The sequence below is a fragment of the Gavia stellata genome, chromosome 19, assembly GCF_030936135.1.
Source record: "Gavia stellata isolate bGavSte3 chromosome 19, bGavSte3.hap2, whole genome shotgun sequence".
Lineage (NCBI taxonomy): Eukaryota > Metazoa > Chordata > Aves > Gaviiformes > Gaviidae > Gavia > Gavia stellata.
The window spans coordinates 18,202,696-18,215,707 of NC_082612.1; the positions used below are offsets into that span (position 1 = coordinate 18,202,696).

At 38.8% G+C, this 13,012-nt stretch overlaps 1 protein-coding gene across 1 annotated transcript in view; it reads right to left on the reverse strand.

The window, feature by feature from the left end:
- The window catches only part of WDFY3 (WD repeat and FYVE domain containing 3), a 121,101-nt gene that overhangs the window by 19,430 nt on the left and 88,659 nt on the right, over positions 1–13,012 (reverse strand). Inside the window, exons 38-50 of the mRNA XM_059826993.1 lie at positions 12,076–12,258; positions 10,053–10,210; positions 8,572–8,649; positions 7,327–7,554; positions 6,437–6,490; positions 3,897–4,065; positions 3,607–3,770; positions 2,690–2,838; positions 2,296–2,416; positions 1,859–1,944; positions 1,418–1,498; positions 810–864; positions 333–452 (exon numbers count right to left, since the gene is read on the reverse strand). Coding sequence (XP_059682976.1) covers positions 333–452; positions 810–864; positions 1,418–1,498; positions 1,859–1,944; positions 2,296–2,416; positions 2,690–2,838; positions 3,607–3,770; positions 3,897–4,065; positions 6,437–6,490; positions 7,327–7,554; positions 8,572–8,649; positions 10,053–10,210; positions 12,076–12,258 — 1,646 coding nt within the window. The remainder of the gene's footprint in view (positions 1–332; positions 453–809; positions 865–1,417; positions 1,499–1,858; positions 1,945–2,295; positions 2,417–2,689; positions 2,839–3,606; positions 3,771–3,896; positions 4,066–6,436; positions 6,491–7,326; positions 7,555–8,571; positions 8,650–10,052; positions 10,211–12,075; positions 12,259–13,012) is intronic.

Here is a 13,012-nt window from a genome sequence, read left to right on the forward strand (position 1 = left end):
GAAAGCTAATGCAAAGACTTACAGGAACTGCTGCAACCTAGAGAGGCAACTGCCTTAGAACAAGCTATGTATCCCAGCCCTCACCTGTGCACAGTCCAGTAACATCTGTAAAATCAGCGCAGGCAAGCACCTACCCACATGGGACAGCCGAGAATCTCTAATATCCTACCCCCTGATAAGTGGGAGGAACATTACAAAATAGATGAAATCAAACAACTGGTGATAAAGATAAGCCTCGGTTTTACCAAGGCAGTATGAGCCAGCTGTAATATCTGCAAAACCTCCAACACATAAAAGATTACTTGACAAGGCAGACAAGATATTTTATTTACCTCTGAATCATAGTCTGCGAGGATCCAGGGAAAGACAGGGTACTGCATGAGATCATTATAGGATCTGCCCGCCAGAGTGTTTAAGTGCATCAGGTACTGGAAGTTACTGATTTCTCCTCTCTTAAGGAAGACAGATAACAGCACTGTAAAGTGTTCACTTTACAACAATCAAATGTCTACGCTGCCAGACTGTCAAAGCATTCAGCTCTCCCCAAACATATAAAACTTAATTCAATATTACAATGCTCACTCTATTTTTACTACAGTCCCTCTCCTTGCATTTTCAATGGTACAACCATATGCTGTTTGATGATGGTATCATGAAATACTACAAACTAAAATGCTGATATACACTTTCTATAGTAGGATATTCCACCTGTTCGAATAAGAGGATGCCACTTATGTACACTGATTAATTATGTATCACTACAAAATGTGGAATTTAATACAAAAAACCCCCAAAATTTTCATACTTACTTCCCATCTCTGAGTAACAGATTTTTCTCCCACTAAAGTGCTAAGCAAGCCAGACCTAATGGGAAGAAGGAAGTGCATTTTCTGACTTAGCAGTAAGATCTGGGTTACATCTTCACAAGACAATCCAAAGTTTTAAAATTTTAAGATTAAAACGTGTAAATTGTAACAATTAGAAAAACAGGGCTTTGTTCCTGATCGCTTTAGCAGTGCCTGTTTTTATTTCTAGACACAGAGTGTTAAAATTATGCACATTAATTATGCAATTCAGTGCAAGTGCAAATGTATCTAACAGGCTGCCGAACAGGAAAATATCTTTAACAGCTTGGACAAAGCTAAGGGCTTTGGTACTCCAATTCCTTTCAGAATGTATCTGTATACTGGTAATGTTAATCCTGATAGCATATATTAATTAGTAAGAAGATATATCAATGCTGCCAATGATATTAGTACATTTAAAACAAATGGAGCACATCACTAGTTATTCATTTTGGTAATGCTCAATTTTAAATAGAGGTTGCAGTACTCTCCAGCAAATCCTGACCTTAATGCAAGCATCATTTATTTGAAACTGATGAGCTATAGAGCTTGTGAGGAACAGAATCACCTACCCTTGCTCTACGCTGGTGTTTGGTCTCTGCCCAGACACTGACTCCGAACTGTCAGTTAAAGATGGCACCACAGCCAAAAACCTGCATCAGCAGTTAGAAGGAGATTAAGATTAGTGTTTCTGTCCTCGGTATGCCTTCTCCTCAGAAACAGAGTGCGTTTAGTACAGTTACAGACTTCGTTTTGAGCAGCTACGTAACGTCTTCAAGAAAATTGGAATGACCCTTTTCTCACTAGATCCATACTGCAAGTTTCGCATGCAGGCATCAGGGCTTCCAGTGGTTCTTTCGTGCAGCACTAAGTTGCTATCAGGTTATCTGCTGCCTAACACCCATCACTCTTGCAATCTGCTTCTGGTTGTTAGGTCACTGTAGGCTCAAATATGGCTCAACACAGATATTTGCAAATAATCAGATTAAATGTTCTAACTTATTTTACGATACCTTTGATAAACTTTGTTTCTAACCCCTTTTTGGAAAGCTAGAAGATAGTTCCGTCCGTCTCCTGAGAAGACTTCAATTGCAATTGGCTGAAAACAAAGACGACAAACCCATGTCAACACTAACAAACACATTTGCTCGTTACCTCTGAAGGTCAGGTGCAGACCAGTTTAGTCATACTGTACTACATCTGACACCAAATCATGGTGAAGCAGACTTTGCTCAGTGCGGCCAGATGTTTAATTTTCGGAACGTTAACATTCACTACTACACCCAATAAACTAAACCACGGTAAGCCAAATGTTCAAACAATTTCAAGACAGTGAATAGCTTCACTTTCCAAATACTGACCAGTTATGTATTTATTTTACTTTTTAAAAATGACATTGTCAAAAAATTCCAAAGTTGGCTCCTCAATCCAAACACGGTGTCCAAGTTACCTGCAAAAGGTATCTCCTTTTATGTACTTCTTTGATATCTTCATATGCAAAAATGCTGCATGTTCTTTTGAGTTGACTTGGACCTTGCCTTGCTCCCCTAGGTATGATTGGCTCATGCATCCTGTAAATGTGCATAAACAGGCAAGACAAAAGTGATTAAAAAGAAGATAAATTAAAAGAATTATTCTCTTTACTCATATGAAAGTCCAGTTATAGAAACAGCTGATTTTCACAATATCTCATACTACATTGAGCAATTTGTGAGCAGAGAGGAAACTGCTCCTGAGGTCTTTCTGAATCTGACATCATTTTGGAGTTGACTCCTCAAAAATCTCATTAAATACTTCTTGTTCAGCTATTAAAGACTGAGGAAACTCTTTATTAATCTACTCACTTTGGAGGCAGTGTCTCAATATCCCGTATTTCTCTGGTGGCTGTCATGGTAAATCCGTCAATGACATAGAAGTGCTCTTTCCCAAAGAGAAGCAGCCCTTCGCTGGTGTCAAGGCCCTGAACCCGAGCACAGCGATACATATGCTGAATCTGTAATGAAAAGCAGACACTTAGCAAAAGCAGGTTAACGAGCTCTGCCTCAGACCATTGCTTTGTTAGAACAAGCCCCAGACACTGCTTTATCACTTGTAGATACAGCAAAAATTCTGCTATTTTCCCCCTTAATCAGAGATATACCTAACACCTGCAATTAGCAATTGGGAAGAGAGTTAAATAAAGCCTCCTCTGTATGATATAGATTTATATATTTACCAACTTATCCACTCGCACCATGCTTCTTGAGCATATTTTAGAACCCACAGCCCACTGCACAATGATCACAAATGTATTTACTGGCATACTTCAGACAGACAGAGTCTGAAATAACAAATACGCAGCATGGTAGCTCAACACTGTTCTTGGAGATAAAATACTAGTTATCAAGGTTTTTCATTCTAATGAAGGGAACAATTTATCATAGACAGTCTGCCAAGTTCAGCATTTATATTTTCAACACCTATTTTCTGCCTGGACTCATTAAGCTGACAGGATAACCCCCCAAGCATGGGATAGCTCGCAGCTTTCATTTCAGGACAGGTTCTTTTTTCCCTAACAGGCCGAAGGGAAGAAAAAGAATGCTCCAGTACAGAATCTCTTTGAACCAGAGCACACATTTGGTTTCAAGGAAGAAGCTGACGAAATATTAAACAAATTCAGCTGTAGATCAGGGACAGTATTTAGGACACCTATTCATGCTTGCGACATGTAATGCAGAAATCCCATACAGTAAGTCCTTAGTGTGTTTGAAGTACACAGTACCTTCTCTCCTTCTTCGAGAAGGCGAAGCAAAGTTGTATTGTCAGTCTTCTCCTCTTCATCAATCGAACTCCCCTCAACAATTTGATCCTGCGATTGGTCCTGGTTCTCATCATCTCCTCCGTCAGGAGCGGAGCGAGATCGTTTCAGGGGAGGCTTCACCAGGCCTGGAAAAGAAGAACAGAGATAGAGTCCTCCAGGATCTTTATGCTTATCTTAATGCAAATGCATGAGAAGATATAAAGGCAGATAAATTTAAAGAAAACAGTTCAGGACAGAACCAATGATCTAACCTTTGACTCTTGCAATAGTGTCCTCCCCGTGTTCTGGCTCCTGCTGAGTTGTTTCACCTACTGTATTCTCTTCTATAGCATCCTGAAAGACTGCAGGGTTTCCAGAAGCCAGGCGCATGTAGTACTCCTTACTGTCATAACTTATAGCTCTTCGGTAACGAGCAGGTTTCTTAGAAATAATGGAAGAAATTGCTTGGTCAGTCAACTCCTCACTCACTTCAGCGAACGTGTTTCAGGAATACTGTGTGCAGCACACTGCATGCCCAGCAAGTGTTTTGTGCGTGCTCAGTCATACGCCAACATGTACAGAAACAGAGACTCTTCAGTAGATCTAATCTGTCAGCTAATTTGCAAGGGATCTATTCAGCCACTCAGGTAATAATGGGGTTGCAGAAATGCCTGCAGATAAACCTAAAACATGGGAAATAAGAAGTGTGGCCAGTATGTTATGAACTGTCACAAAAGGCTGGGATACTTGTGCTTAACATTGATAGATCAGATGGCCATTTTATCATCTTTCATAACTCCCTACAACATATGCAGCTTATTCATTAGCCAGCTGACTTCTTTGCTAGGCAATAGTTTGAATAAAAAATTGCCTCAAGGAAAGATACAGATATGTGGAAGTTGATATGAACTAAAAGCAGCCAGGGACCAGCTTTAAAGGCTCAGAAATTCTTAATTAATTCAGTTGTTTCTTTTTTAGTAAAGATTCTGATGGTTTGTGGGCAAGAGGCCGGCACAAGAGCATCCATTTAACCAAAGTAACTCTTTGAGCACCGTTTGTACCTTTGGGTGACAACAATCGATTATGTTACATTTCATTATGGTGGTGGTGTGGTGTTTTTTGGTTTTCGGTTTTGTTTTTTTTGGTTTTGTTTGGGGTTGGTTTTGTTAAAGGGTTTTTTTTGTGGGTTTTCGGGTTTGTTTCTTTTTTTTTTTCCCCCCCTTTGTCCATCCTGTCCCGCACCACAGGCTAATTCTAATGTTCCTCACTTGATTACGGAGGTAACATTCGAAGTGGAAGTAAGAACTAAATGAGGACAATAAATATATCAGAATGATCACAGGAGAAGACAAAAGAGGCATTAAAGAGCCAAGAGCCTTTCTGAAATTAAAACACGCTGATGCACATGGATGGATGAAACCCCATTGATTTTATACTGCAGTGGAAAATTTTCTTCTCCGACTACTGTTAAACCCCACTCTCAAACCCTAGAAAGCTTTGTGAATGTGTTCAGTTCTCCGTCACAAGTATTTTTTTTTTTTTTTCGCTTTGTAGCATTATTTCCCATGAACTTCAAAATTAGGTTGGGATAATTACAAATATTATTACTATAAATCCAGTTCAATGCTTTACATTATGCAGAATTGTAGAATATTACTGCCATTTCAGTCATGATTTTCCCTTGTCCACTTTTGCAATAATAACTGGAAATAGATAAAACATGGGGGTTTTTTTTTGCTTCATCTGTATGATAGTATAGTGGGAAACTAAATGACCCGTAAAATCGAACTAGCTTTATTACAAGTGGATGCTCGGGATGATGAAGAGATTAAGATCAGCAAGATGGAGATTTGTTATTTCAGGTCAAATTGGCTGCCCCCAAAATCAGAAATTTAAGGCACTGTGATCTGATTTGCTCACATATGTTCAACTAAGTCTTCACTCCTTATCACCACAAAAATGCCACTTAAATGATGCTTAAAACCTCTGTGAAAACAACTTATGTGTAGCCTACAAAGAGAAATCCTAACTAGCACTGCTAACATCAAGGAAGGAAAACAGTAACAATTTATATTAGATATTCTGTATAACAGAATTACTTTCATTTATATGTATTAGTTTATTGTTGAATGTAATTCAAAATGAGTCAACGCACATTACACATCGTACTTAGTGATGGGCAAGACTGCAAATGTAATTAACAGAGAAGCAGCATAATACTGAATGCTCGCAGAGCAGCCACTTCCAAACAAGTCTGTTATTTTCAAGGCAGGATTCCTATTTTTTGAACAAATGTGTATATTTCATGAATAGTAAAAATGAGGAGCAGAGTCAGCTAAGACAAAATTAATCTGTGCTCTAACAAAAGTAGGCCTGTTACAGCCCATTATGGCCAAAAAGGAGAAAAACTGCTCACCAGATCCTCTCTCAGAAAGAAACACTTGCTTTCCCAGCAAGTGCTTCCAAGCGATCATGTTGCCCATTACTAAACATGTTCCACTGACCATTAGTTCTGATCCCAAAGCCACAACACTTCACACAGTGCGAACAGTGATAGCATAGCCCAACACAGCCTGTTAGTGTGCAGCAGAGAAGGTAAGATCTACAGGAAGTTTTATTAGGTGAAGGTTGAGGAGAGCACAGTAACATCTTCTAACGGGATTACTGAAAAAATCTTTAGGCCTGGAAATATTTACTGAAAGAGCAAGTTGAAAGCCAAATATAGAAGCCTTGTTAAGATTGCCTAACATGCAGGAGGAAAAAAAGTTGTATTTATTTTACATTCTTTCAGTCAGTGTAGTTGTTTCTTTACCTTTTGAGGAATGGTATCATCAGATGTCTCAGGAAGTCTACTTGAGAAGTCAGACTGGAAACAGGGCATCAATTATATAAGCATCAGAGAAAGAACACTTTTGAGAAGAATGTATGATGGCATGTTCTCCACTTCGCGTGAATTAGACTGTCGCTACAGCTATTGCATGTCAGATTGCAAGCAGACAAATACACCTAATGGTTTAAAACTGGTTGAATACTATTTTTGTTTGCTTGGTTTAAGTACTTTGACATTCAGGCTTAATTTGAGGAAAAAAAATCCTGCATGCAGACATGCAGGCCTAAAAAGACAGAACAAAGACTGCTCCGTTTCTTAAAAACGGTGTTCCAAAATCAAGAGGAACTAACTGCCAAGCTTTCAAAGGCCACGTGCATTCCTGCTACGCAGTCCACATTAATATTCGCAGATGGATGAAAGTACATTTCACAAACGCACCCAAACCAAGGCCCATAGCCTGTTTATTTTTTTCTCTCTTTTTTTTTTTTTTCAGATCACTGTTTACCACGTTATCTAGCATAAGGCTGAGAACTCAGACTGAAACCTCCCATACTTATGCTATATTGCCTCTAGAGGCTTGTGAAGATGCCTCTGCTGTTCACTGGCACAATCACTTAGCTGATGCAAGCACACCTCATCTTATGTTGCAATTGCTAGTCTTTGAGTTCACTTAGTTTTGAGCTGAGTGATTCAGTCCCTTCCCTAAATATACTATGAGGAACAGCTGGACCTTACCAACCATTGAGGACATACAGCCAGACCACCAGGTCATACCAAGAGAATAAAACACATTTCTTAAGAAAAACTTATAAAACAATACAGATTTTACAACAGGGCATAAAATTACTCATCACAAAGTCCTGAATACTTACCAGCAAGTTTGTTTCTTGTTCAGCTTCAGGCATGTAGGGATACTGAATATAAAACACGTCATTTCGCACCATCTTCTTCCTCATTCTGCAGGGACCCTCAGTCATCTCCAACATCCACTTGTCAAGATGGGAGCCAATGGGGGGACCCCACAAACCTCGCTCTCGTAGTAACTCGTATTCAATTTGAGACCACTCTTCTGTCACGTATTTTAATGCATTCTGCTGACGCTGAATACAAAGACATTTGTAGATGCATCAGGAGTGATGCTTTTAAGCCTGCCTCTGATGTGAGCAGAGACATTTTCACTACATTACAGAAAAACATGTAACAATTTGTAATTCTAGTAGCATTTCCTAGTATGCATTAATGAGCTTTCCAGTGTCAGTTACCATAAAAGCAGGGTTCATATTGCAATCTTCTCAACAAAAAAGAAAAAAAGAAGGTAAAAGCTCTGCTTTTGGTGTGTATCGTCAACTGAATATATTTCTAAATGGCAAATATGAAAGAAATGTAACACTAATCCACTGATTTTGAAAAAGGATTTTAAGAATGAAAACAAAAATTGTTTTGGAGGCCTTCCCTGCTTGTACTTGTACTGGAGAGAGAAGTTAAATGGAGCAAAGTTTGGTGGTTGCTTTTTTTAACTAATTGCTCTCAATGACTTGTTTCTCTCAGAAGCTGATTTCTTAAGATTTATAGCACGCAGCTCAGCAACTAGTTTGAACCAAATGTCTTTGGGGATGTTTGGAAGAAACCCCAGAGTGCAATGATTTCATTCTGGAAGGCACAGAGCAGCCACTGTCTATCGCTGCATGATTTGGGAAAGTTACCATAACATTTTCTTTGTGTTACTATTAAAGTAGTGTTTGTACACAATGGTTCTCCACATCTCCTCCTAAGTTTTTGTACAATGTTTTAGAAAGACAGCATATTCTAGCATATTTCCAACCTCTCTCTTTTTCTTTTATTTACACTTCTAAGGAAAGACTACTTAAGCTTCTTGAAAAAAAATTAAGATTTAACTTACGTAATATTGCTACAAGAGTTTTCATCTACAACAAGATCAAAATTAGTTTATTTGATTGCATTTAAAAACACCCTTTAAAGTAACAACTGTATCTAAACATTCAAGCATTTCATCAGTGACAACCTAATATTTTACAAGCGCCATACTGAGAAACAGGATCAGTAAAACCTAACAGGTCAAAGTATCCGTGTCAGGTAATTAATCCTCTGAACCATACCTCCTGATACTCCTTATACTGCATATCAACCAGGTCCCGAACCACTGCAATGTGAGTAAACATCCACTGGGAAATTTCCTAAGACAAAGGTAAGAGGACAGAAAGACATTTTATAAAAGCAGGTTTTATTTGAATGAAAAGCCTATGAATACATCACTTCGCTAAACTTGCTCACAAAGGATAGTTTCTTAAAAAAAAAAAAAAAAAGACTTGATGAATTTCAATCTACTGCATGCAACAGTATTTAAGGTTTTGTTTTGTTTGGTGTTTTCTTCTTTTGTTTTTTAAAAAGGCAGTAAATTCATCTATAGGAATACCCTTTTAAAAAAACTGGCAAACATTTGGAAAATATTCCAAATATATGACAGAACATTCCCAAATAGCCAAAGATTAGCACTGACAAATATTACTACTTTTCCCTACTTCCTTTTAAGTAACAGTTTGTGGATGCTGCCTAGTTTGTTGGAAATCCTCAAGACACCCAGCACTCCTTACTAGGTATTGCAATATACCTGTTTTCACTTATTGCTCCCTCTACTGATACAGCCAGCAACGGTTCCTGTCAGCTCAGTTTATGAGTTTCTTTTCATTTTAATGTGTATGCCTGCTCACCAGGAAAAGGACCGAGAGCACTGAGAATTCTTTATTTTATCAAAGCCACTGAATAATTTTCAGATCAGCAAGAGAACTGGCAACGTATTTTTTTCACTGGACACAAATAACTCCTGATTAAGTCAACAGGAGTTATAAATTTCCTTGTGGCAGGAATACACCTGCTTCCCTTGATCCAACATCTCCCCAGTGTTTCAAGTGCTAAATACAGTAAGAACTCAATCCTCCAGAACTTTCAAACTCCTCTCTTTCCTTTGTTTTCAATGTCTCAAATACTTTATATTAACTCCTTGCAATGCCCCACCAGGTGCTGTCCTACTGCAAGCACCACTGCTGTGCTACTGGTCTAACTTTTTTTTTTTCTTTTAAGCAAGCAAGTCCAGTTCTACCATCACATATTGTTTTACCAAACTCTTCTCTGTAGTACAATAAAACCAGTGCAAAGCAGCATTTGTTTAGTCATGATACACACATATTCATATAAGGATTTTCCTAAACCACGTAATCTTGGGGGCAGGATGGAAAAAAGGACAAGCATCTATCTCACAGCTTCCCTTCCAGAGCGGTATTGCAAGCTGAATTTAAGACCCAAACTAGCAAAGCAATAAACCATATATGTTACCAGAAGCAGCTGAGCAGTCTCACCAACAACAAACAGTTTAACTTAATGTTACAGATACGCAGATGCACCTAACCAGATGAGGACACTCAGAAGCAAGATGCCCAGTCTGGATATTCAAAAAGGGGAAAACCAAGCACCAGACATCCCGTCACACTCCGCAGGATTCCTTACATTGGGATATTTACCACAAACCCTCAACATATGTTGCTGGATTTTAGATTGCATGTTATTAATAGACAGAAATTACCTGTGTAGAGAGGTTGTGTTTATTGAGCCCACTCTCCTTGCGGTTTCTCCTGGAACCAGTTAGTTTAGAGAGGCCGAACCCACTGCTAACTCGTGAAAGTTTGGACTGTGTGGTTGGAACCAAAGCCTCCCCTCTACTGATGCATTTTTTCTCATGGGCTGAAAAAGAAAGAGAAAGTGTTGGGAGCACTTTTTAGGGTTTTTTTTTCCCTCCCCCCATTATAGTTGGGTTTTTTAACTAGAATAACCTCTTCTGGTGCTTTAAAAAGGTGGATGTTTTGGGGATTAGAGGGGGTTTTTTGGGGGTGTGTGTGGGGGCTTTTTTGTTTGCTTGGGGGTTTTTGTTGTTGTTTGTTTAAGAGTGCCCAGAAGCACTCACATTCATGTCAAACATTCATGACTTGTATGAGGAAAGATCCCCAGGTGAAATCTGGGAATTGCTTGCATTTTGAAATGAAGTATGACAGATTTGTTACTCCTTTTATCGATTATCAAAATTGGGGTCCATGAGCTATGAATTCTGTCCTCATCTGAAGAGGTGAAAACCAGCTATGTATTAAAAAAAATCATCACCTAGCCTCCCTCTATCTCCGCCACCTTTAATTTTGCTGATTTATATCCCCTTAAAGAACAAGTGGGCATTCCAAAGAAGGGGGACAGCGTCTGCAGAAATATTTTTTTCTCAAAACAGTTACAAAGATAACAGAATTTCTATCATTTATGTTAAAAACAGTAGATACTAGCGAAAAAAAAAAAAATGCAGCTGAGCACTGTACCTCTACCCAAAAAGGAGCTACAACATGACCCCACTAACCAATCTGGCAGCAAAAGTACGCTGTATTGAGCAGAGAAGCTACGTGGGCCTACTGCACCTTTTTGTGCACATACAGCCATCCCAGCTGATAGTCAAGTCCACGAGACTGGTGTGTTCACTTTAAAACTGAAGTAAAAAAAATAAAATTAAAAAAAATTACAGCTTAGTTCAACTCTCTCAACAGTTTAAAGCTCTCCCGATATTCAGCTAATGGACCGTACTGTGTATCAGTTACCTTTGATTTGGAAAGTACATGCTCATGTTCCTCACTATTTCTTTAATTCACTCCACCTCCGAGCTTTCTTATTCTTCTTTTAAAACCACTACTACTTTCTTAGAGCACTAATTTCTCCAAAGATCCTTCACCCCACTCAAAACATTTCTGCAAATATACTGACTATCAGTGAGATACTGGAAACTTGAACAAACATCGGCCAGGTACAAAGCACATCTAGAAATACACAGCCTGCAAAAACAAGTATTCCAAGTTTCCAAAAATGCTTTCTGTACATCCAGGTTAACCTCAATTACTTTAGAGCCATGTAATCATCAAAGGAGCCATGTCTATAGAACTTTTGTATCTGCTGTCTAAACTCTCACTAATTCAGTCCAGCAACAGTTGGCCTTCTTTATCACATGGATGCAGAGCCAACTTGCGCCTAACGTCCACCAGGATTCCCGGGTCCTTTTCCTGCAAAGCTGCTTCCTATGCTGAACAAATTTCCCAGCCAAGAAGTAGTCATAGTATCACTGCTGCTAGAGAAGGACTGCTCAGTCACACATTTCTAATCATATCACCAGACCAAGAGCTTGCAGGCTGCACCCAGACATGTTCAAGAGGGGTCCGGCTCCCTGCCTGGCACATCCAGTCCTGAGACTGGTAACACAGGTCACCCCAATCCAAGTGTCCAGGGCAAGGCGCTAAGTGACTTCATCACCGTAATACACAATACGCTATATGGTGTGTGCTGACTCACAAACACAGGACGTTGTTGAGACCACCGACAGTGTTGAACAAAGGCCCTGTTTGCAGTGGAGCGTAAAGATACCCTACACACAGTACAGTTTCTGAATGAGAGATGTTAAACGGTGATAGTTTAGAGTACTTACCACTAAACAAAAGCTAAGCCCATATTAAAACATCCAGTGCATATGGTTCACTTCAGGGAAATGTACCATTCAGGACAGATAAATCCTAAGTTACACTTACCCAAATGATTTTGCCAACACTTCAAACTTGCTTCCTCAATAAAAGGTCTTGCAACAGCTATATCCACTTGGCCACGATCATTGACAGGTAGCGTCACTTTGAAAACTTCTTCTAAAACCTGTTTTTTACTATGGATCAGCTCTGTCCACACTCTGTTTATGGCTTTTAAAAGAAGCTGGCGACCTGCATACGTACAAGATCATAAACAGCAAGCTCTCTATGGTGCTTACAGAATTGGTATTTTTACAGTAGCAAACTGAATAATTTCTGCAATTATACTCTAGTTTCTTGCCCTCTTGCATGACTTGTGAAATGCCTTTGGCCAGACTGTCTTTTTTTTGCCATTTATATGCTATCAGAAAGTATTTAACAGTTAATTTTGGCAATTTTCTCTCTGTGACTCTGAAACACCAGCTCTGATTAGTTGTGATTCTTGTCCCACATCCACCTATTAACAAAATGAGATTCAAAACAACGTTATAGAAGTATATGTCTATATACATATCTGTAACTCCATACATATATCATGCCTTAATATTTTTACATATGACTGTGTGCACAAGTACACACCTGCATAAATATCAAATACATACATGTAAGAAAAAAAAAAAAATCACTGAATCCTTTCTTCCACAGCTACTTCATAAATATTCTTCAAGTGAAAGATCCCGAGGATGCCACTGAATAATAATTTTACAGCTTATATCAATTATTTCTCCCCTATGCTCATGTAAGATCCAGCTGATCCAAAACCATGGTGCACGCTTAAAATGACCCATTTCTATTGCATTCAAGTCAGTGCATATAAAGCAGTATTTCTAATCCTGGTACGTGTCCAGAAAACAACGAAGAGCTCTTGCTATCTCAACAGAACAGTAACTTATCCTGGATATGTCTGCCTTAGTATTTCTAAATGTTTTTTAATCTATTTTTTATA